This window comes from Haemaphysalis longicornis, unplaced genomic scaffold (assembly GCF_048455015.1).
Source record: "Haemaphysalis longicornis isolate Haplotype H1 unplaced genomic scaffold, Haemaphysalis longicornis Haplotype H1 scaffold_3, whole genome shotgun sequence".
NCBI lineage: Eukaryota > Metazoa > Arthropoda > Arachnida > Ixodida > Ixodidae > Haemaphysalis > Haemaphysalis longicornis.
Genome location: NW_027526335.1, coordinates 176,852,889 through 176,877,515, shown reverse-complemented (window position 1 = coordinate 176,877,515; position 24,627 = coordinate 176,852,889). Strand labels below are relative to the sequence as shown.

Sequence of the window (24,627 nt, the reverse complement as noted above, 5' to 3'; positions counted from 1 at the left end):
CTTGAAGAAATTCTAGCCACTGCTCAAAAGCAGACGGATACGTAACTTCCTCTATGTAACACACATGAACACAGAACCCAAGGTTTGCAGTGACGTGTCCACTTGCAACTTCAAGATTTCTCTGGGTTCGGCAGCATACCAGCTGCTTGTGGTCACCTCATGCAATGGCAGCGGCAAACGATGTCCACGGGTGAAACGTGGAAAAGATCAAATGCGGCTTCAGTATAATAGTTATTCCCGGTGTTTGTGCTGTGATGCACCAAGATTTTTTAAAAAAGCAATGGCATAACTTAAGAAAACCTAGTGCATATTGTTTTCGGTACACTGGAGTTGCGGCCAGTTTTTTCGTTATTAATAATTACTTAGCTAATAGTAATTACTTTTCGAACTCTAGAAGTACTGTCCCAATAATTAAAGTGTCAATGAGGCACTTGTAGGTGCCCACGGGGAACATGGAACTGTAGTATTTTTCGCGATGTACTAATTGTGCACTTATTTATTCTTAAAGACAAAGAAACACTGCGAAACATGAAAAATACCACGTGACTGTAGTCCAGCTGCGACATAAACCAGCGCCCTCGAATAAACTGATTGAAAGAAACTGCTTTGCCTGTCACACGCCCAAAGAGACAGCGCGACACCTTGATAGTGGAGTACACGGAAGGAGCAGCAACCGCAAGTTTCGCCGGGTGCATGTGGCAGATAAGGCACTAACAAGGTCGCGATTTTTTCTTTCTTTCTCTCCTTTATTGCGTTCTAACTCAGGGGGAGGCTGCTCGAGGGCACTGATATATGAGGCGGGCTGAAGTGCAGTCACTTGGTATTTTTCATATTTCGCGGGCTTTCTTTATCCGTCAAAATAAATAAGTACGCAATAAGCACGTCGCTTAAAATACCGCAGTCAGGTGTCTCTCGTGGGCACCTACAGGTGCCTCATTGATACTTTAATGATTGGGACAGTACTTCTCAAGTTCTAAAATAATTACAATTACATAACTAAATTTCATTAACAAATAAATTACTGCCCGATGGTCTACTGTACTGGAAACATTATGCACTAGGTTTTCTTCGCGTTAAGCCATTGCTCTTTTTAAAAATCTTGGTGGATTATAGCTGGGACACCGTGCATGTGCGTTCTAACTGTCATACAACAAAACAAACTTCTGCCGCGATGTGCAGCATAAACTCCCCCGTTCCTATGTAGTGAGACGCGATTTTCAACGCTTCGTAATATGCATAATATACGCTTATATATACGTAATATGCATAATATACGCTAATATACGCTTCGTAATATACGCTTCGACTGTGTGAATTGCGTTATACAATATTTTCGCCGTTTTCTGCGTGGCCTGCGGAGGACGGAGAGAGCAGGCGGCTCTTTAATTGGCGGTGCCGCGCCTCTTCGCCCGAGAACGGTCACTCACGAGAACCGCGAGCGTGGCCCCGAAATTTACCACCAGCGAGCCAAAGGTACCTAGAGCGAGACACCGAGACCGGCGGAAACTCGACGGAGAACGGAAGAAATGACTCACAGCCACACCCAGAAACGCACTCTTTCCTTCTTTCTTGTCATCTTTGCCAGTTGACCGCATGACCCGTGGCAAATAGCATTTTCAAAGACAACTAGGCCTGGCACTAATGCGACGTTCCAAGGTCAATAGGAAGACCTACACAATACACTAAACGTCGTTATTCCGTAAATAGTTCTGAAATACACAATGATCGAGCAAAGACGTCTGTAAATAATTTGCTTACCTGGATGTTACAAGTGACCGTGGATGAAAGCTGACTGCCCACTGTAACAACTCCACCCGCAAAGAAAAGTGGAGTTCGCCGTGTCGCCCGAGAAATCCCGGCAGTAAACCCCCAGTGTTCTCTCACCTACAGCGCGGCACACCACACGTACCAGTCGATGTCAAGTTACTTATCACGTTGCTCCTTCTTCGCCACTTTTTAATGCAAGGAAGCGAGCACTCCGCACACCATACACTTGAATGGCAGGCAGACACGACGCACAAAGCGCCGGCTTCGGCCGATGGCTCCAACGGCTCTAACTTCGTATTCCCGCCAAAATCACTGAAGTGAGCGCCACGTTTCAATGCCTTCGCGTTAAAAAAAGAAAGAACTGAGGAAGCGTGAGTCCCACCCGCATGCAGCAACCCGTCGCACGGGACGTTTGGGGATATGCATCCAGGTATGTGTATGCGTGATGAAGAGGCGCGATCGCGGGCGCGGGGTACTCTTAAGCGTGGTTTTTCCGGTTCAAACGCATACAATCCTGCATCACGCGTAAAAGAAAGCGAATGTGGGTGCTGTCGGCCCGCTTCACGCTTGGAAGGAAGAAAACAACGCCTATTTTGAGTCATGTGGGACTAAAAGAAGTTTGCGACGGCAAGCAGCGTGTTTCAAGCTTACTACGCGTGGCCAATTTTAGAGTGTACTGGAAAGTGTGCGGACGCAGCTCTTCGGCGAAGGGGGTGGAGCGGTGCCTCGTTTGAGCAATACGGAGTTTTTCCCGTCTCACACCCCTGAAGCGTTGCCTTTAGCGGCCCAACCCATCACCGTACCGCATGTGGGATTTGCAGTGGTTGTGGGGGCAACCAACACAATTAGAAGCAATTCGGCTGCTTCAGTTTGAACTTTACCTTCCAATGGTACACGTAGATGAATTAAGGAGGCTGCCATTGCAGCTCGCCAAGAGGCTCACACCCCTTCCGCCCCCCCCCCCTGTGCTGCCTGGTGCCACCTTTGCACCATTGACACCCTCGGTCATGGCGGCACTGTCAAAGGGCACCCCAAAAGCCGAGATCCGAGGAACCACATCATTCCGTAACTCATAGGACATCCGAGGACAAAATGTGCGTCTCACTATACATATCTGCATTGCATTGGAAGGAGGGGGGTGCGATTCAGAAGCTCACGAAGAAAATGCAAAAATACCGCTCCTGCATAAACACACACATCTAAGTCACTCCTAACTATAAATAATAGAAAGAGAAAACATAATGCAATACAACTGTACAGGTCTCCCAAAATGTTCATAACGTATATTAGGTCCAGCACACCAATTAAGCACGCAGCATGTGTCTACCCAAAAGTCGTTAGTATATCATCCCATCAGTGTCGCCCGTCCGCGACGCTCCTGCAATTTGTATAATATTTATTGGTGGGATAGCACCAACATGCCCCTTACACATCACTTGATTAACAGCGTGCGCTTTGATGTTGAAGCTCTCGTGGATGATTTAGTAAACATTTTATTTGATTACGCGATATCAGTGCATATAATCCGAATGAATGCTAGGCCTCCCCCCACCAAAAAGGTGGAATTTCAATGGAAGCGTCCCTATTTAACAAGAAACCGCCTGCATACCACGGACACCCTATCCTAGTGGTCGTATCTGCAGTTCTTTTTTATTCGCAAGTGAAGCTCCAAACAATTCGCGTTTCCATGAAAAGTTCAACGAAGCTAAAGGAAAGGGGAACACATTTACAAAAATATCTAAACTGCACTACACATCCATAACGCACCACCAAGGTGTGAAGCGACAGAACTCATAACTGTGCATATCCTCGACGCTCGCAAAAAGTCTATTTCGAAAACTTCCTTTGGCGCATGCTACTACAGGGGCCCCTTGGGGTCTCCACAACAAGGAACACTTGAGAATCCGGCTAATACACTGTCACGACACATCAGGCACCTGTCCAGTTCTGCACGCTAAACTAAGACCTTCACGTAACCTAAAGGACGTGACATTAAGGTTTTTCGCGATAACAACATGCCAAACAATTTTTATTCTTACCAGTCCCATTTTTGCTTTGTAAGCTGAGTGTTGCTCGGAGCAGTTGTGAAACGTATGCTCTACGTGCGGACATTACATGCCGTATGGTACCTGACATTCAGACATCTCGAAAAGCTAATCGAAGTATGCAATCACTTATGGACTTCTGGGCGGCTTCCTATGTCTTGAGGCAGGCTATAATGGAGAATATTATTAATTTCGTCAACGATGCGTATTCGTTCTCAAGTTATCGTCCTGTTCCCCTTACCACATGCCTGTGTAAGCGTCTTCAGAAGATTATAAATTAGACTTCTGTCTCTCTACAGCAAATTTGCCATCTCGAGAGCTGCCACGCAGGGTTTAGGGCAGGGCGATCCATGAACGACCAAGTTATGGTCCAGGAATGCTACATCAAAAATGCCTTTGTTCACCAACAGTTCTGAACCGCAGTATTCTTTGACCCGGAAATAGTCTATGACACCACTTCACCCTTGGCATTCTCCCCGCGGGGGGCACCTTGTGTACTCAAGGTGTTTTGGTGTGTAGCAACACCATGGTCCCGAGCTCCGCAGGAATGCCTACTACCGTAGGCACTTGGGGTCTTGCAACACCATGGACCCGAGCACATGTGGGTTGAACCCACCCACGTCCCGGCTGTGCGTCGCTTTGGCGTGTCTGGGGAAAAGGGGAACCTGGTGGCTGAGAGAAATTTGAAGTCCTTTTGGACTTTAACGGCCCCCCAGCAGCGGCAACACACCACTTCTGTCCCCGCTTCTCGCAGGCGGTACCCCCGGTCTGCCCCGCCCGGGGGAATCAACCAGTCGCCTTTACCTTCCTTCCTCCCCATTCTTTCTCTTTCCTATCTCCTCTCTTACCCCTGTCCTGCCACCTCTTTTCTTACTCATTTCTGCATTTTTCCTGTCGTAGAGGGTTAACCCTGTGCAAGGATATCAACCTTGGTACCAAGTATAGTTTTATAGCGGCAGGGTAACGGTTAGCATGTATTTGAAGGTCACGTTGGCTTGTTGGGCTCGGTGGTAGGCGACCGGCTCTGCCGACGAATTGATTCCATGTTCATATGGCTTTTTCTATCCCCCCGCAAAAAAGTGATCGGCCTTCTAAAAGGGGCCGCACCGCGGTAACTAAACTGAAACCAGCCTCCAATGCTGAAACTTTAGCAAAATACCTTGTAATCCATCCCGAAGAAGGACATGCACCACTTGCCAAAAAATCTGTCTTCCTCATGGCAAAGTGCCCTGAAAGCTTTGTCGGCCGGGATTACCAAGCAAAGAAACTAGCCTCTGGTGATCTGCTGGTACAAGTGCAACGAAAGAACCAAAGTCAGAACCTACTAAAACAGAACACCCTGGCTGAACTCAAAGTGACGGGCACACCACATCGTAGCCTGGGTACAACGCAAGGCGTGATCTGTGAGAGAGAACTGCTTCACGAGACAGATGAGGATTTGCATGAAGGACGCAGAGAACAGGGCGCCACGGCTGTGCTGCGAATGACCATGCGTCGCGCAGGTGAGGAAATTCGAAATAACCATATTGTTCTGACCTTCAATCGTCCAACGCTTCCTGAATCCGTCAATGCGGCCTTCATATCCTGCCCAGTACGCCCTTACATACCTAGTCCTCAAAGGTGTTTCAAGTGCCAGTAGTATGGCCACGGAACTCAGTCTTGTCGTGGCCGACCCACCTGTGCACACTGCGCTCGTGCTGACCCCATCAGTGATGACTGCAAAAAAGAACAAGTGAAATGTCCAAACTGTGGTGAACCTCACTCTGCATACTCATGTGCATGTCTTGCGTTCATAAAGGAAAAATAAATAATTCAACTCAAAGTCACTGAAAACCTAATCTGCGCACAAGAACGCCTGAAGCATGCCCTGCCTTCAGGCAGAAATTATGCTAACTCTGCTCTCCGGTGGGCCCAGCGTCGTCTGGTGGATGCGGGCACCCAGTGCAACCTGGTCGCGGCACAGCCCCCCGCTCAGCAGCAGAAAGTCGCTGCCGTGGTATCTGCTGCTCCACTCTCCTCCAGTGCTGGCCCTAAGGCTTCTAGCGCGAGCTCCAGTGCTGCGCCTTAGGCCTCCAGTACTAGCTCTGGTGCTGTGCCTAAGGCCTCAAGCACGAGCTCAGTCCAGATGAGTGATGATCTGGCTACATCCCAGGCATCTGCAAAACAGCAGAAGGCTGCTCCTGCGGCCACTGCTGTTGCAACAATGTCCAGTGCTGTGGCTGTGGCCTCTAGCACAAACAATGTCTCCACTGACAATTCTCCTTTGGAAACCTTAGATGAGACCATGGATGTCTGTCCATGCACAGCTGCTCCTGAAACACAACAGGAGCGCCGCAGTTCCGCTTGTCGGGGTAAATCAAACAAACCGAAGTCGCCCAAGATCACTACACCGGGTACTAACTCGGCGACCTAGGTAAACTACTCAAAGGGCCCCAGAAACCAAACTCTTTCACTATTGACTTTTATAATGGAAAAAGAACCTCTCGTGATCTGTATTTCTCTTCTCGTGGTATTCATGACTGCTGAAAGTGTTATCCTATAAAAGTATAGGGGGCTGTTGAACAACCTTGACATTATATATAATATACTCTCAAATCACAAACCAAAAATACTGTGCGCCCAAGAAACACACCTACGCCCATCCTAAACAAAATTTTTACACTGTATTTCTGTTCTCGTGGTATTCATGGCTGCTGAAAGTGTTATCCTGTGGAATTATTGGGGGCGGTTGAACGACCTTGACATTATAGATAATATACTCTCAAATCACAAACCAAAAATACTGTGCGCCCAAGAGACACACCTATGCCCATCCCAAACAAAATTTTAACACACTACACTATATTTCGTAAAGACAGACTGAACTGGTGGTGGTGGTGTGGTGTGGCGACACAATACTGTCTCTTTCACAAAATATGGCAGAAAGGCCGCTTTCCAAGAGCATGGAAACCGTCAATCCTTGTACCTCATCTAAACGAGGCGAAAGAACCATGCTTTGCTGATAGTTACAGGCATATTGCCCTCACCAGCTGTTTGTGTAGGCTCCTGGGAACAATAAACAGGCGATGTTTTTCACTTTCTGGAGTTTTATCATGTTTTACACAATACTCAGGCAGGGTTTAGGTCTGGCCGATCAACTACAGATAATCTGGTTGCTTTGAATCGTATGTTAAAGACGCTTTTGTCCATAAACAGCACTGCTTCTCTGTATTCTTTGATATGGAGAAAGCCTGCGATAGAACGTGGCGATATGGTATTCTATTGGACTTGCAGTCGTTTGGCCTTAGTGGCAGTATACACAATATCATTCAAGACTATTTGTCTGATCGCACATTACGTGTCCGTGTGGGGACTGCCCTGTCTAGAACATCTGTTCAAAAAAAATGGCGTACCCTAGGGAGGAGTGCTGAGCTGTTTACTATTGATTGTTAAAATGACTTCTCTTAAAACTATGGTGCGTCGAACTGTTTCATACTCTGCCTACGTTGACGACATCTAAGTTAGCTTTAAATACTGTGTTCTGTCGATATGTGAACGTAAAATCCCATTAGGGGTCAACAAGCTGGTTACATGGGCTGAAAAATGGTTTTAAGTTTAACGCTCATAAAAGTGCTGTTGTTGCCTTTTCTATGATACGCGGTGTCGAACCTCTTCCTTGTATCACGTTAGGAGGTCAGCCCACACCAGTGCAAAAGGAACACAGGTTTCTAGGTGTTTTGCTGGAGCACAAGCTCACATTCATACCACACATTAAATTACTAAAATTAAAATGCCTGAAAACAATGAACATTTTAAAGGTACTATCTCATCAGTCCTCGGGAAGGGATACAAAATGTCGGCTGGCACTTATTACTAGTGTTGTTAGGTCAAGAATAGACAACGCCTGCATTGTATACCAGTCTGCCACCAAAACAGCACTCAAAATGGTAGACCCAGTATACAACCTGGGGCTTCGCTTGGCCACAGGGGCATATCGAACAAGTCCTATTCCATCCCTTCATGTCGAACCAAACCAGTGGTCTCTAGGGTACCAGCGCGCCTACACTGCTCTGATGTATGCCGCAAAGATGACTTCTTTGAATTAACACCCTCTGAATACCATAATGAAAAATAACACAACTGATCATCTCTTTGAAAACCGACAATCTATAGCTCCACCGTTTCTGTGGGCAGTGTCACACCTCGTCAGCGAGTTCCTAGTTCCTTTTACTGATGTCCACTGTACCTAAATTTATGATTTGGACGCTTCATGGGACTCTTTCCCAATAGACTGTGATATGTCCTTTAGAGAAATACAAAAGAATAATGTACCAAACTTTGTCATCACTCAGCGTTTTCTGTTCCTTCGTGACAAATACAAGACAGCTGAATTTTACACGAATGCTTCAGAAACGACCACACCCGTATCCTTGGCTGCAAATAGCCCCCTAATTAAAATGTCTAAAACAATGAACAGAAACACAAGTATATTCACTGCAGAGGCGCACGGTATTCTACTGGATTTGAACCACATTCCTCAAAACAAAATTAGGATGACAGTTATGTACACAGGCTCTCTGAGTGTCGTCTCAAATCTTTCATCTAGGAAGGTCTGTAGAAACCCTACTTTTATTTGTGTTTTAGTAGCTCTCCACTCGCCTTGTAGCCTGAAAGTCGTTGTCACAGTCGGCTGGGTTCCTGGCCAATGCGGCATTGCTGGAAATGAAGCTGCTGACCCTAGTGCTGCAGGTGCCGCCCTTCGAAGCAGCATTGACATAAACAAAGTTCCATATCAAGATCTGAAACCTTTTGTAAAAAAGAAGCTGCGGGCCCACTGGCAGCAACAATGAGACAGAGAAGTAGAGAATAAACTACATGTCGTTAAAGCAAAAATAGAAAAAGCCCCCTGGTGAAAAACGTGAAAGATTTGTAGATGTAGCATTATGCAGATTGCGAATTGTTCACACACACATCACACACTTATACTTTTTAACAGAGGCAAACAAGCTACACTGTCATCGGTGTGGGGGGCAGCTCTCAGTTCTTCATATGCTTATTGAATGCGAGATGTGCCACATAGAGAGAAAACGTCACTTTCATGATATATACACTCATGATATATACCCTTGCACCCTTTATTATTTTTATCAGATAGTCCCATGTTTTCTTACAGAAAAGTGTTTACCTTGTCGATGTTGACTTCTTAAACTACATATCATACTCTCCATGATTTCACTTTAGCTCAGTTTCGTCACAAAACAAATGGCGGTATTGTGGGGTTTTTAACACCTTCATTGCCAACATTTCTTACTCTTAATAATGGCCCTATACAGCAACTTTGATAGTATAATTGAAGTAGTGGAGTTTTAGAAGATTCCGTTTTATTATCTCTTCATAGCGTCTCACCGTTGTCCTGGCGCTCTTTGCCCGGGTTGGTCTTGCTCTTTAAAACCCTAAATCATCATCATCACCCTTGGCATTCTCAGCGACCTTAAATCTGTTGGCTTGTCAGGCAACACGTTGAACATGCTTGTAAGCCACACAACAAAGCCACCATTTTGTTATAGATTTGATTGTACACTTCCCAGATTTTACAAGCATGGACACAGAGTGCTTCAAAGCGGAGTTCTTAGATGCATATCGTTTTTACTAAAACTGAATGCCGTTTGAAATCCATTGCCTATCACATCTTTTTAATAAATATATTTACACACCGTTCAAATGTCTTTTATATCTGATAACCAGTTCATTTTGTAACGGAAAGTGCAGATTAACGTCAACAAACTTTCAGGATGGGCATAAAAATGGTTTTAAACTCAATCCTGAAAACAGTAGGCGTAGTAATCTTTTGGAAGCGTGGGATCTATATGGACCCTGACATTGGACCCTGGAAGCTTAATGGTGTGTCGATTCCTGTCCAATATCAACAGACGTTTTTAGGCATGGTACTGGATAACATACAGACAGTTATCCCACACTTAAACAGCGTGTAATGTGGGTGCGTGGAAACACTGAGCTTTGTGGAAGTCCTGTTGCAGTAGATCCACAAAGCAGATGAACAACTTCTAATCCAAGAATACCAGTTTCTTAGGTTCGCGTTTCTGAAAATGTTGTCGAGAACACAATAACGAGTCCAGGCACACGAGGCATGGCTGCCGCCTGAGGCCAAAGAATATAATATCCGTAATTTTCTGGAATGTTTCCGGCGCCGAACACAAACCGAAAGGCACTACCTACAACTATTATAGCCCATCCGGTGTTATGAGTGCGTTCTTCTAGGCGTCGCGCTCATTTACCTGGATGTGTCTATTGCCGCTCTTTAAATCTATTGAGTAAAAGTAACCGGCGTGTGCAAACCTGTCAGGGAATGTTGCTCCAGAGCGCCTGAGTGCCCAGCCGAAATTCGCTGCACCTGGTGACTCGCCCACGGCGGGGCCGATTCGCGCCTCGGTTAAACCACCCGCTGCAGACACGCAGCGACACGCCTTCAGTGGCGCCGCCGGGTTGCCTTCCCTTCCCGTCGTGGCGGCTCCGGTAACGCAATCGCTTCCCCTCCATTTGCCGGATTCAATCTGCGGCCAGTGGGAGTCTGATTGGAGGAATTCAAACTGCGCGCGTCGGCAACGGATGGCTGGGGGTATAAATAAAATCAACCCACAACAGGCGGTGAGGCGGTATCTCATCGGAGACACCGAGTTGAGAAGCGCTGTCGCCTTTGTTCGAGCCATGCAACGCTCTTGGTACCTATGTACATATTCTCTCTAAATGCTGCTTTATAGGTTCTTTATAATATAAGGTTCTTTATAATATTATGAAGATAACCAATATCGTAATATAATGAGAAAAGCTGTTGTAATAATAAAGAGCGCGGTTTTTGGACTTTCGCCTTAAACAAACGCTTTTCTCAACAGGGAGATCTGCTCTCATTTTCTTCAAATTGACAAATCCTGTAATCGCAAGGAATACCCAAAACCCCTTTTGTTCTGACAGACCACTCTGAAAATTTGTATATTGGAAATATCTTTGAAGAAAATTTAGAGAATGTCCTCGAAATGCCCAGAATTGTGGTTGTTCGTAAGCGTTTTAAAAATTGCCCAAGGTTTCCTGTACAGGAAATAAGGCTCATGAAATATCTAAAAATACATATTTTCATTTTTCGGCTGAATTGAAAATTTATCCGCGACCCGATGACATTCTTTAAAAATATCTCTTGTGCTGCCGAAAAAACGTCCACTTGTATGCTGTAATTTGGTTGACTTAGTCACATGTGCTTTTTCTATTTACGTTGCAGATAGCGTCAGTCGTAAAAACTTAGATGTGGGTAACCTGAAAGAATGCCCATCATTCGATTTCGGATTCGTTGGAGTTGTTATATGCCCTATTGTACGGCTGCGACATATATTAGAAATGTTATGGTTGACCGCGAAGTAACACGAACATTTTATTAATATGGTAGAAACGGCTTCAGGCCTTGTGTTATCTTTACAGCTAGCCATTTCTTTTTCCGTTTTGATATAGGCTGCAATCTCAGATGCGGCATTTATCCTATACGGTGGAAATGTATCGGTCGCGTAGTATTTATCGTCGTCTGATCACATGTTCCAGATGTGATATTGACAATACGTATTTTTTGCGCGCAGGGACTTGGTTACGGCCTACCCAAGACTTCGGCGTTGCATGCCGCGTGTGATTCCGCCAAGGAGGACCTCGCGATGATGTTGGTCGTAGCTGGTGCTGAAGTGGACATTCCCGATGAAAATGGTGACACGGCAGTGCACCATGCCGCCGGATGGTGAGCACTTTAATCTTTCGGACAGTGACCAACCTTTGTGAAATTATTCTTGAAGGACAGTATCAGTCTGACGTCGAACTAAAGTTCACATTTTATTGCTTGTGTTTATACCTATTATATGCATGTATGCATGTATGTATGTAGATATGTACGAATCTATGTATGTATGTGTGATGATTGACATCTCCCGGCCGCGACAACGTGCAAGCAGACGACGGAAAAAAGCCGGCTGTGGAGGAGAAGACGACGACGAGCGGGTCCATGCTGAGCGGAGAGCACGAGAGGGGATCTTGCCGGCGGGGACCAGCGACGACACAGGGCTAAAGGAACGGGCGCAAAGATTCGTCTCGGGAGGTGGTTGCAGCAGAGGGCCCCCGGAACAGCTCCCGGGGCGATTCTCGGAGTACGGCGCAAGCACGCTCATGGCTTGACCTCGAACTGCCTCCCGAGGAGTCCTTGCGCCTGTTCCTCTAGCCTTGTCTCGTCGCTGGTCACCGCGGGCACAATCCCCTCTCGTGCTCTCCGCTCAGCGTGGACCCGCTCGTCGTCGTCTTCTCTTCCACCGCCCGCTCGTTTCTGCGTCTGCTTGCGCGTTGCCGCGGCCGGGAGATGTCAATCATCACAGTATGTATGTATGCATGTATGCATGTATGCATGTATGTATGTATGTATGTATGTATGCATGCATGCATGCATGTATTTATGTATGCATGTGTTATGTATTATGTATGTATGTATGTATGTATTTATATTATGGAGCACTGAAACTGGAAAGACGGTAGGGAACACAAAAGAAGAAAACTTCGCAGAAGGTAGCGACCACGCTTGTTGCTGACGTTTCAACAAGAGACTTGCCTGTGATAAGAAACTTGCGTCTCTTGCTGGAACGTTGGCAACGAACGTGGTCGCTACCTGGTTCGAAGGTATTATATATATATATATATATATATATATATAGTCTTGAAACAAAAACTCACACAGAGCGCGGGAAAGTAGGGTAAGTAGAGACAGAGGCACACGAAAAAAAACATTAAAAAGAAAAAAGTTTACTGACATTTCAGGAAGACTTCCTTTCTTCAGAGTACAGAATAAGTTTGTTTGAGGGTTATATATATACAGACAATGTAGCAAGGGCGAGAGAATGGCAAGGGGAGGGAGAGCTTGTCGAATGGGATAATGGTTGGTAAGCAGCAAAAAATTGAGAGAAGTTGAAGAGAGGAAAAAGTATAACAAGAAATCACAGTCACACGGTACGAACATGAGAAACGAGAATCAAAAAAGAAAAGAAACAGAACGACAAAAAAATTTAACAAGGTAATTCCCTCTTACATAAGTGGAAACAGGGGTGAAAAAGGTGTCAGAACAAGATATGCCCATGCACGCATTTGACACTGGGAACAAATCAGTTACGCGGAACGAACATGAGAAAACAAGATAAAAAAACAAAAATAAAAGATGATTACCCTTTCCCCCGTTGCCAATAGGCAAGAAAGAGAGGGGTGAAAAGAAGATATGCCCTTGAACGCGATTGGAATGGGCATAAAAAAAGTAACAAAGAAATCAGCCACCTGGTACAAACACGAGAAAGAAGTATGCAGAAAAAGAAATTAACAAGGTAATTGGCATTTTCAGTGTCCCGTGGCAACTGGGGGGCAAGAGAGGGGTCCAAAGTAGATGTGCCCATGCACGCAAAAGGCGCACATCTCACAAAACACATCCGCTCTAATAGCTCTAATAGTCATCCGCTCTAATAGTCAGAGTCAGGTGATTGAAACATGAGAGTACTATACTTGGCTTCTGTTGGTGGGAGGTAAGGGTCGCGCCCAAAAACAGCCAGACAGGCAGTTTCGACAGAAAATCAGTGTAGATTCTTATACAAAGAACAGAAAAAAAACAGGAAAAAAGAAATAGAGAATAAATGAAAGACAGGGACAAACAAGTCGTGAAAATAAAGATAACAGAAGGCAGGTGCACGCGCATGACGCGCGCGTGGAGGTACACATTTGGTCGGCACATGATACCACTTCAGGGAACGCAGAGACGGGGAGCAACATGTATTAGAAAACGGCAATACAAAAATGGAGGGGAGAGGAAAGCAATCACACACGCTCGCGTGCACAAATCGATTACAACGTGAGAGCATCAAAGCTAATAATGGTAGCGCAGCCTTCTACCCAGACCATAATGTCCAAACTTGCTGGTCAAACTTGGTTTAGTGAAGCCACTGTGCTAAAAAACGCTGTGCTAGCACATAACTATAACCGTCTACGGGGGGTCGGAGATTGATTGGAAAATATTGTCGAGGGAAAGAAATGAATAGGCATAACACTAGCCTGAGGAATGCAGAATTCCAGCATATGAATTAGGAGAGAGGAATCGGAGGAAAGACACGTCGATTTCCCATGACCTTCATTGATGCCAAACGACGCTGACTTAACCTTATACCTGAGGATTCACAAACCTCGCGATCGTGATGCGTTTTAAAACTAGATTCAAAAATTGTGGCCTTCAGCTGTTAAAAAGAATGACCTGCAGTGTTAACATGCTTTGATAGAGGCAAAGGGCATGTTTTTGCATGAGAGCGATGTTTGTTAAACCTCAAACTAAAGAGTTTTTCAGTCTGGCCGATGTACTATTTGCCGCAGAAGGTGCATTTCAGCAGGTATACGACGTTGGCGGAGTCACAGTTAACGTTCCATTTCACATTAACATAACGGTTTGAAGCTGTGCTGGCAGCGCGCTGTGTGGTGGTCATATGTGGGCAAGCTTACACCGTGGTTTGTTACAGGGCATGGAACCAGTAGTCTATGGTGGGATAATGCTGTATTTTGTGAGAACGTCGCCCAAATTTTTGCTGCGTCTATAAACAACGCGTGGCGGCTCGGGAAATATTCTGTTATGATGTTCATCATGATAAAATTCTACAAACTCTCCCCTCCCGTGCTCTGCCCTCGGCCTTGCTACATTTTCTCTATATATATAACCCCGTAATCAATTTATTCTGTACTCTGAAGAAGGGAAGTCCTCTTCCTCAAACGTCAGTTAACGTTTTTCTTTCTCGGGTGTATCTGTCTCGGGTGTTTCTCGGGTGTATCTGTCTCTACTTACTAAATATATGTATATATATATAAATCTAGAGAAAGATAAACTCACATCTTTCCTGTTCAATTGCTAGCTTCTGTGAAATGCTCTTTTGTGCCCCTATCTATTCTCTTCATCCGCGGGGGGCACACCCATCTTCGCTTCATCCCGAACCAGTCTCCCCAGCCACTGAATACCTTACTGTATACTCTTCCCTTTCTTTTCAAACCGCGGTTGTCCAGTTTCCCCCATTGTCGGAACTTGCAGCCCGCGCGGCATACGTTGACCCGTCATGGTGCAACCTTGAACGCTGCATTGTTAACACGACCCCTTTTTCTCTCTCTCGCCCCCCCCCCCTTTTTATTTTTTTTGTTTGTTTGTTGATGTTGTAACATAGGCGTAGCCTGCCTGTCTGCACACTCTCCATTTCCGAAACATTCTCCGCTCCTTCTTACAGTTTTATGCAAACCTATATAAGAAATGTGTTCAAAATGTTTGCGACAGCAAAATCATGTAACCTTACTCTGATGAAGGCAAATCCCGTTGCCGCTACGTAAGTAAACATTGTTTGTTATTGTTCTTTCTTTGTATCCGACTCTTTACTGATACTATTTCTGCGCGCTTTGTGAGTTTATCTTTCTATATATATATATATATATATATATATATATATATATATATATATATATATATATATATATATATATATATATGGCAGAACAGAAAGATACGAGACGAGCACACGTGTCCCGCCCAAACTGGGCGATGTGTGTTTCTCTAAATATATATATATATATATATATATATATATATATATATATATATTGAAAGAAATATTGGTGACCCTCCGGTAGTAGACCAAACGTCGTTTATTGACAGTAGCAGCAGGAAGGCGAGCGTAGGTACAAGCGTACAGACGATGGCCGAATTCGCGCGCCGAGCACCTTCTGCCATACTTCTTCTTCCGCTGCTACCAGCCTGCGCGCATACCGTCTTGCATAGATCGGCCACCATCACATGGCACTGTTTCTTGATGGGGCGCATACAGCGATAAGCTGATGGTGTTACACGAGCTGCTCATTAGCATTGCTACAATCGGTCCCGGTGAAAAGGCGCCAACCAGGCGACCTAGGGTAAGGACGACACCGGGTGGTCCCACTAGGGCTTCAGTCGTTGAACGTGGACTGTTTCACGCCTACGGCGGCCAAGGTCAGAGGATGGGGCGACTGGTCCCACAATTTAGTTTACGGGCGAAGTGCGGGCGATGACTTTCTAAGGGCCGTGATATTTGGCTGCAAGTTTTGACGAGACACCCGGTGTTGGTCACAGCGATGCTTCTGGCGCTGTTTTTCTGCAGTTGTAGAGCAACGAGCGAGTTCGTGACACCCTGCGGCGTGCTCGCCAGTTACAACCCCGACGTCACAGAATTTAAACTGGTTTGCAAGGTAGGATGTTGTCCAGGTTATAGGTCGGCTGGCGTCCATAAAATAGAAAAAAGGGAGAAAATCCTGTCGTTGTCTGCGTGGCCGTGTTATATGCATAAGTTATGAACGGAAGTACGAGGTCCCAATTGGAGTGTTTCGATGACACGTACATTGAAAGCATATCTCCCACGGTGCGATTGAACCGCTCTGTGAGCTCATTGGTTTACGGGTGGTGCGAGGAGCCCGTGCGGCGAAGAACGTGACATTCGGCGAGTGGAGCTTTCAAAACGTCCGATCTCGATTATTCAGAAGTTCTCCAGGCGCTGTGTTGTGAACTACAAAGTGACGTAAAAGAAACGTGGCGACGTCACGAGCCAGGGATGCCGCCAAGGCAGCTGTTTTGGCGTACCTTGTGAGGTTTTCTACCGCAACAACTATCCACCGGTGCCGGCGGCCGTAAAGGCAGTGGCTCGTACAGATTGATGCCAATGCGATCAAAGGGTTTCGCTGGGCACGGTAGTGGTTGCAACGGGGCCGTAGAGCGAGTAGGCGGTGATTTGCGGCGTTCACATCCCCGACATGGGCGGCCGTAATTCCGCACGTAGGTATACATTCCCCTTCAATAGTGACGTAGGTGGAGTCGCTCGTACGTTTTGAGCACGCCAGCGTTCGCGCAACTCGGGTCGGCATGAAAGGTGGCGCAGATGGTGTGAGATACTTATGAGCCACTTCTGACCGTTCGAGTTGTAGTTCCGACGATAAAAAAGCTCTTCACGCAGTTAGTAGTGATAGGCTTGTTTGCTCCCGTCATTCCTAAGGAAGGCACATACATAAAAGCACACACTTTTATTTTGACTCCAGAAACTACTAGAAAAGCTATCTAAACACAACTAATGTGTTCTAAATTCATATCCGAGTGATGAGACATATACGCGTTAGGGCCGGCTCTAAGCCATGGCTTGGTCTGGCAAATAGTGCTTTTCGTTAATCAATCTACTCGAGATACGAATCAAGTGGGGACGTGTATATGCTTCAGGTTAAAACCATGTTTTGAGCGGCGGGCGTCTTTGGTGATGACTGTTAAGGCAAGAGAAGACAGGCAACAGGGTTCGGTGTCATGGCTGACCGAAACGGGGTTCTGACCTTTAATGACAGGATTATTTAGACGATGATGACGATAGGGATGCTGACAGCACATACCCCACGGAGGGGATGCAGCATGCTCCCACCCCCGCAATATGCGTCTGCCACAAACGGGTTCAGGCATAAACCGCGCATCGTGGGCAATGTAGCTCCCATTCCGGAGCTATTCTGCTGGAGCTACGTCCCGCTAATATTCACGCGTTGGAGGCTGCTATGCCCGTACTCTATATAGCAAGTCTTTGTCGGAGCAGTGCTAGTCAAGCGAATTTCGAAGGTTGTCCGAAGACTTCAGCGAAAGCTCGGGCTCCTGAGCACTGCCAGTTTGCGGTGCAAAAGTGTGTTTCCGCGCCTTTTCGCTGCTCGAGTCACAGGGCACTTCGCACCCCGCCCGGAAGGTTAGCAGAGTAGTGGAAAGTTTGGAAGCCTTCCAATCAGGAACTGGAAGGCTTCCCGGGTGAATAGGCACGAGTCGTTCCGATGAAGACTCGCTGTCGCAAAATGTTGCTCAATCCTGTCTGCTCGAACGGCGTCTCAGTTCTTTTACTCCGTGGACTTCCGACCGCGAGATAACAATTGGAAAGGCAATATTACCTGGTCATAAACTTTTGTTGTACTTTTCCAAGCCGGCACCCCATCACGTGACATTCGCTGGACTGGTACATTTTCTCTTCCATCGGTGCCTCAATCTTCGTTGCAGCTTGATAAGGGCCGAACGTCGTAATAACAGGATGGAGGTCATAGGGTCGGCACTTGCATCGCATCCAGGTGGTGCGGATGCACGCTTTCATGGGTTTGATGCTGATGGCACATGTCCTTAGGAGATGGCAATATGGCCTCCCGCGACTTCTTGTCAATCTTGAACTTTCTTGTGCATCTCCTGGTCTTTAGAGGAAGCCTACGGCTACATCGCAAATTTACGGGTTTCCTAGTCTTCATTTTGCTCTTGTTAGTAATCTTCCGTGAGGCAACGGTGTTGGAGGTTGATTCACGGAAGGCTTTATGCCGACGGCGCTTTCTCTGACACGAGCCCTTCCCGGAGGTAGCAGTGTATTCATGAGCGGGGTCTATGCATGCCGCAGTTTCTGGACCTGCTCCGTCAAGCAGACTTTCTCGGCACGCATTGGATGGTGGCAGGCACGCACTCGTCGGTACGGCTTCAAGTTCAGGGAAGCCTTCACCGCACATGAAGTCTGTGAGAAACATGTACTCAAACTGACCTGGTAACGGCTCAACGCGTGTTTCATCAGGTGCTTGAGCTACGTCCAATTCGACAGGAACTGTTTCTGTTTCACCAAGCTTCATGGTTGACGGCTGGTTGTCGCCGTCCCCGTTGTGGCGACTGGGCATGTTTTCGACGAACGAGAATACGAACTCTCTCGGGGTATTGAAGAAGAGGGTCATTTCGGAAAACGATGTATATTTGATGTTTAAAGGCTGCTTGTTTTTAAAGGAATGTAACCAATGTTGGAGGTAAGCGTTTGCTCTAAAGAAGCAGAGGGTGTATCTATCCGCCTCATCTAACCTCCTGCTCAATTTCATCTGCAACTAAGTTAAATATAACAGAATCCAATTCGATTAGATCACTTCTGATTTGCTGCAGGTTCTCCAAGTTAGCCTTCAGCTTCGTCACGTCGCAAGATTCTGAAATCAACAGCCGGTCGCTACTGGTCAAACTTTCCTTAAAGTCGGTACGGATATGGTTCCGCAACGAACACAGAGCGTCCAGCTCACCAGCTTGCCCTTCGGTAGCGGGGCTCTTGGTGCCAAGCATGGTGAACAGGACGGGACGGGGCGTGTCTGCGTCGGTAGGCGAGTTGCGTTCGGTTTGCGTCGGTGCACCGGGGATGGCCGTGCCCGGTGTCGGTCGGGTCTGGTTGGTCACAGGTCCCTCGAGGCCCTGCTGCTCTCCACTTCGGTCCCTGGTCTTCTTCCCGGATTTGTCGGCCCCAAATGTTAAGGCAAGAGAAGACAGGCAGCAGGGTTAGGTGTCATGGCTGACCAAAACGGGGTTCTGACCTTTAATGACAGGAATATTTAGACGATGATGACGATGGGGATGCTGACAGCACATACCCCACGCAGGGCATTCAACAATGACCGTGTGTTAGCAGCAGGCACACTGGAACGTTCTTTTTCAATGTCACGGGATACAAACTCCTCGAACTTTGAGGACACGTAGAGCCTCCAGAGCTTTTATTCTCATACATTATATATACATGGAACCGTAGCCATATATTCTTCGCTAAAAATTGTGGCGTTGTCCAGCTACCGGTTTGATAACGCACCTATTTCTACAAAGCAGCCCACAACGATTCTAACGTGGTAGCGCTTTTGAGCTCGCACAATAAGCGCACGTCATGAAAGTAAATTATAAAAAAATGACAGAGCGAGGTGCCGCAAATGCGCTTTTTCTTTGCGTTCGCTGAGCCGCCTTGGTGGCCCGCCAGCACCACGAGCGCGAGCGTGAAAGCAAAAATAAAATCTACGACAACCACCGACACAACGCGCCCGAAAATGCGCTTTTTTTCCTGGCCTTGACTAACGAACGCCAAGTGCTGTTTGCCGTCACCTCCTTTCCTAGAGAGTGATAGCACCCATAGCACCAATGCTGGAGAGGTACAAAGGAGTCCTGGTGGTAGTCGGATGCCGTCAAAGTTGGCAGTGCGCTTGGCGGGCGCGCGCACGCGAGAGGGAGAAGTAACATTTATTTAAACAGCTCCCCCCCGCCCCCCTTATGGGGCGGTGGCGGCTGCCCACAGGGCAGCTGCTACCTGGAGCCCTTGGGAGGTGACTAGCACATGGAGCTCCACATGGCCTGCTCCCAGGCCTGGTGTGTTAGGAGGGGTGGGTAGGAATTTTTGGGGCACTGGCAGAGGAAATGTAAGTGCGTGTCCAGTGCACCACAGTGCGGGCAACAGGTGAAGGAAACAGGTGGGGGTGGGAGTGCTGCAGGATTGTGCGGTGAGGGAAGGTACGCGCTTGGATGATGCGCAACATGCCGGCCTCCTCTGGTGATAGGGAGCTTGGGGAGGTAGGTAAGTCCGACGGTTCAGTCTGTGGTGGACTTTAATGTCGGTGTATGTGTACAGGGGGGTGGGGATGCTGTGGTTAGGAGCAAAAGAAGCAAGAGCCCGGGTTACGAGTTTTGGAATATGTGAATGTATTGCCTCGTTGCATGCTAAGCCCGTGTGGGTCGGAGTACACAGTAGCTCCACAGGATCCTGGGCAGGGTGTTGAAACATGATACGCAGAGCTTGTGGAGAGATACGCCTCTTAGGGTTGTTGGAGAGGGCATGCGGTATGTCGGAGAGGGTGGTGGTGGGTTGGGGCTGTAGAACTATGGCGAGGGCAATGGAAACTCCCCCTGGGACTGTAAGAGAGGAGGTAGGACATAGTTGTAGTGGTGGAGAAGCCCGTTCATAGAAGTGGTCGCTAAGGTGTTGCGCTGCTGAGCTCGAGGTCGCGGGTTCGATTCCCGGCCGCGGCGGTCGCTTTTCTGATGGAGGCGAAAAGCAAAAATGTCCGTGTGTACGAGACTTCGGCGCACGTTAAAGATCCCCAGGTGGTCAAAATTATTCCGGAACCCTCCACTACGGCGCGCCTCATGACCAGCCGTGCGTCGGAGGGTTAAACGCAACAATCAATCAATCGTTCATAGAAGTGGCGTAAGCATGATTGTTCGGGTATTGAGCCGCGTCCGCATAAATCGTAGTGGGGAGGGTGGGTGGGAGACGGTGTGGTGGTTGGAAGGTGCCATGTGGTGGCCTGCATGGTGTAGAGGATTCATGTTGCGTGAAAGGACTTGGATGAGGAGTAGGCGTCCTTTGGGGGGGGGGGGGAGTATAGGCAGTTAGGCAGTGCGGGGGGGGGGGGGGGTTGATGTTGAAGCAGGCTAGGATCAGTGGTGTAGCGGGAGAGACGGAGGATGTGGCGGCGCGCGAAGCGCGGTGTAGAGCGGCAGTGCCACTCCTTCCTCTCGCAATGGAATATCCCAAGTGTTAAAGCAATGCCATACCGAAAATGAAGCCACTTTAGTCAACAAATGCTAAATTACTGCATGTTGGCTTAATTGCGCGCTATTGCCACTACATAAAAACGCAGCGCTATCATCTAAACGTTTGGAATAGCGTAGTTTTTACCGCTGTAAGTGTACAACTTGTAGTAATTGCACTTATCTTAATAAGCAGAGAAATTTTTGAATACGAGTAATTGTTAGTGCTGATTGAGTATGAATACTCGTGAGTACATGTTAATTACGAGAACTACTTGTGAGTACAGATTGAGTACGGAAACTACTCTTGCGTACAGATTGAGGATAAGTCCGAATGAATACATATGAGTTTCAGTTGAGGTGAGTAAAATGAAAAATGAAATCGCGATGAATGAGTACGAGTGATTTTGAGCAGAGAAGAGCCTGTTCAGTCTTATTCCAATGAGTAAAGCGTAAATGAAAGAAAAAGAATTGAATTAGAGTGATTTATTTTTCTTCTGCCTACCTTTGCTTCTTGGTATAGACGCAAGCAAGCTTGTGGGCCTCCGGTGCACCTAGCTCGTGTACATAAAAGTCGCCGTTAAGGTCGTCACATTCCAGGGGTGGAAGCATAGAGTCGACAGTTGTAGTCGCTCATCCTGCCTACCAAAGTTCAAATTGGCTCCTTAATGCAATCCGCCTGATTGGAGTAATTTATGCGAATGCGGTGTAGGCGAGTTTTGTAGCGTTAGCTACACTGGCCGAGGTTGAAAAGTTTCGCGTGGCTCCTCAAGAGCCGTACTGCGCAAGCGCGGCGCATGGCTGCCCGTCCACTTGATGATCATGCGAGGGGTGGCCGGGTGTGGAACCGATGGCTCGTGCGTCGCAGCAACGCCGGCGTGCGCCTGTGCAACCAGCTTAGCTCTGGGAAGTTGGTGACGCTGCACCGGAGCCGCTTGATAAATATACATGTGTCACATAATGCGTATACCGTGTGTGTGTCATTGAAGCAGCAGTAAGCATGATAATAAAACTAATCCCAGACAACCAAGAAAGCTAAGAATAACCAGCTGAACCTTAACTCACGCTACGTATAACCTAGCATAGCCTAGCTAAGCCACTCCTAAATTTTTGTCTCATGGTAGAGTGTTACGCAGATGTACATTAGCAGCATACACTCGGTGGTGTTGTGGCACTCTGTTCATCATTTTTTGGAGGGTGTACAAAGCTGTCCATCAGTGGCCCCTGTTGAGACCCCTTGCATGACTCCAGGCGTAAAATCCATGCTCTACCTCGTTATTAGGTGTTCACGTGCTTCGTTTTGTACCAAAATTTGTGGACCCACAATGTGGCACTTGTGGTGTAGTCTTCTTTAGAAGAGCAGCCGTTTTGTCATAGTGTGAAAGTTACGTGTAGAGGGGGGTGCAATAATCCAGCTTTTCTCAGGATACGGGGTACGTACTGCACTTTTGTATATCGTGAATCTCTAAAGAAGTGTTGCATAACGTGTGAACAGGGTGATGGTTGGTGGTTAGGCACATTTGGTAAGGTCTCTACACCCATATTTGTGCTTATCCGTGTAATTACCCCCATATCAAAAAGGGTGGTCACTGACTGAACACCTTCCGTTTTTCTATATAGCCTTTAAAGGGTATGAAATGGCTGTTCAGTTGTAAAACAAACAGCTTATACATAGGTTTCCACACTTTAAGGCACTTAGCATTCACCTCCCCCCCCCTTTGTGAAACATGTATAAGTGGCACGTAAATGTATGAGTGGCAATTATAGGTGGCACGGGCCGTTACATATCTGTACAAATTTATTGTTGTGTCATTAACTGTAGCAGCGTGATAATACTACAGCAGACCTATCAGTGTCAGTCTCCAGTGCGACAACTATTTTTAGTACTGGCCAAAATTTAAACATTGAGTCACATGGACCGATAACACATTATCTGTACAGTCTTACGAAAATGCAAATAAATTGTTTGAGACCACTATATTAAACCAATACCCGCAATGTACATAGTAAGTGTCTTGCATTCTAGTCCTCTCCAAATGGCGGGGAAGATTCCAAATGCCTTTTCAACTGTTTCGTGTTATACCAGTACCATTTTACAGCTTACATTGGTAAATAAAGGGGTGTAAGAGCCCTCCACACCTTGAAAGTTTTTCGAATAGGTGCAACTAAGTGTAATATGACATGACCTATCGAAGATAATAACTACAGTGCCTTTACAGGTTCGTATTACGGTGGAAAAGCTTTTGTAAATCGGGGTGCTGACTTGTCGCTTGTTTTGCTGATCGCTGTGCTTCCTACAAGCACGTTGGTAGAGATACGTGCCGTCTTTCGTGATCACCCAGTGGTTGTAACTCGAACTCGCAATGTCGCGGGCCCTGCACACGTATGTCTGAGTAAGCCATCTTCGCAAGAGGCCGGCCGTCCAGTAACTCTACTGCCTGGCCTCTCCATTTAGGTGCCACGTCGAATCAATAATGGTTCTTCACCCTTGTGTTTCCGCCTGCGCCACCAGGGCGCTGAAATGCTCAAGGAGCAAATTTTTCTAATACCTCCATTCCTGCCGGGCACCATCTCTCTTAGACCTCGAATCGTCGACACCCCTTGTCAACGGAGCAGTCGGCTCCTGTTCGGTCCCTCTTGTGGTCTCAGTCTTTCCTTCGGACGTCCCAGGGCATCCGAATTCTTTGGTCATGTCATACTGAGCCAACGCAACTTTGCTACGAGATGCATGGCGTCAAGAATCAGCTGTTGGCCGGCTTTATACGAAACCCACCATGCACTGTGCCAAATTTTGTCAAGCAGGGTGCAGCTACGCAGCCTGCTTTGCAGAAGCAAAGCCGCGAGTATGCTGAAATGCCCGCTAACTGTCTCGGCAGTGCTGCAATCTTAACGAGTGAGAACAGCTCTTTGAAAAAAATTATCTGGTCGCTTTTGTGTGAAGAAGCAGGCAAACTCCAAATTGTATCTCCACAACCGGCGCCGTCGCATGCCGGCATTGTGTGTAAAAAGCGTTAATAAGCATCTTCGCCGCCCGTGCCGCACGCGCAAGGTCTCTCTTCGAATTGCGCCGCAGCAACCCTTCAGCAGACCTGATTTCGGCCAACTCCTCTATACGGTTAGCTACCCCAACCTTCGCTGTCATGGCCCATGCCGGAACGACAGAGATTCCCAACATGTCCACAAGATATTCAAACTCCGGCGACGTCAATACACGTAACGGCGACGGCGAGTCTTTAAAAACAAAGCAGCGACGGAGCACGACGGAAACATAAACACACAATGACAACGACACTTAATGCCGACGGAGTCGGGAGTGCAGAGACAAGTGTTATCGTAGACGGACATTAGGTGACCGCTTTACCAGACACCTGTGCAGATTTTTCCATTGTGACACCACAATGTTCC

At 47.1% G+C, this 24,627-nt stretch overlaps 1 protein-coding gene across 5 annotated transcripts in view; it reads left to right on the top strand.

Annotated features, from left to right (window-relative positions):
• The window catches only part of LOC144175821 (uncharacterized), a 227,813-nt gene that overhangs the window by 144,407 nt on the left and 58,779 nt on the right, over nt 1-24,627 (top strand). For all 5 annotated transcript variants that reach the window (XM_077704828.1, XM_077704830.1, XM_077704827.1 and 2 more), the window contains one exon: nt 11,432-11,583. In XM_077704828.1, coding sequence (XP_077560954.1) covers nt 11,432-11,583 — 152 coding nt within the window. The remainder of the gene's footprint in view (nt 1-11,431; nt 11,584-24,627) is intronic.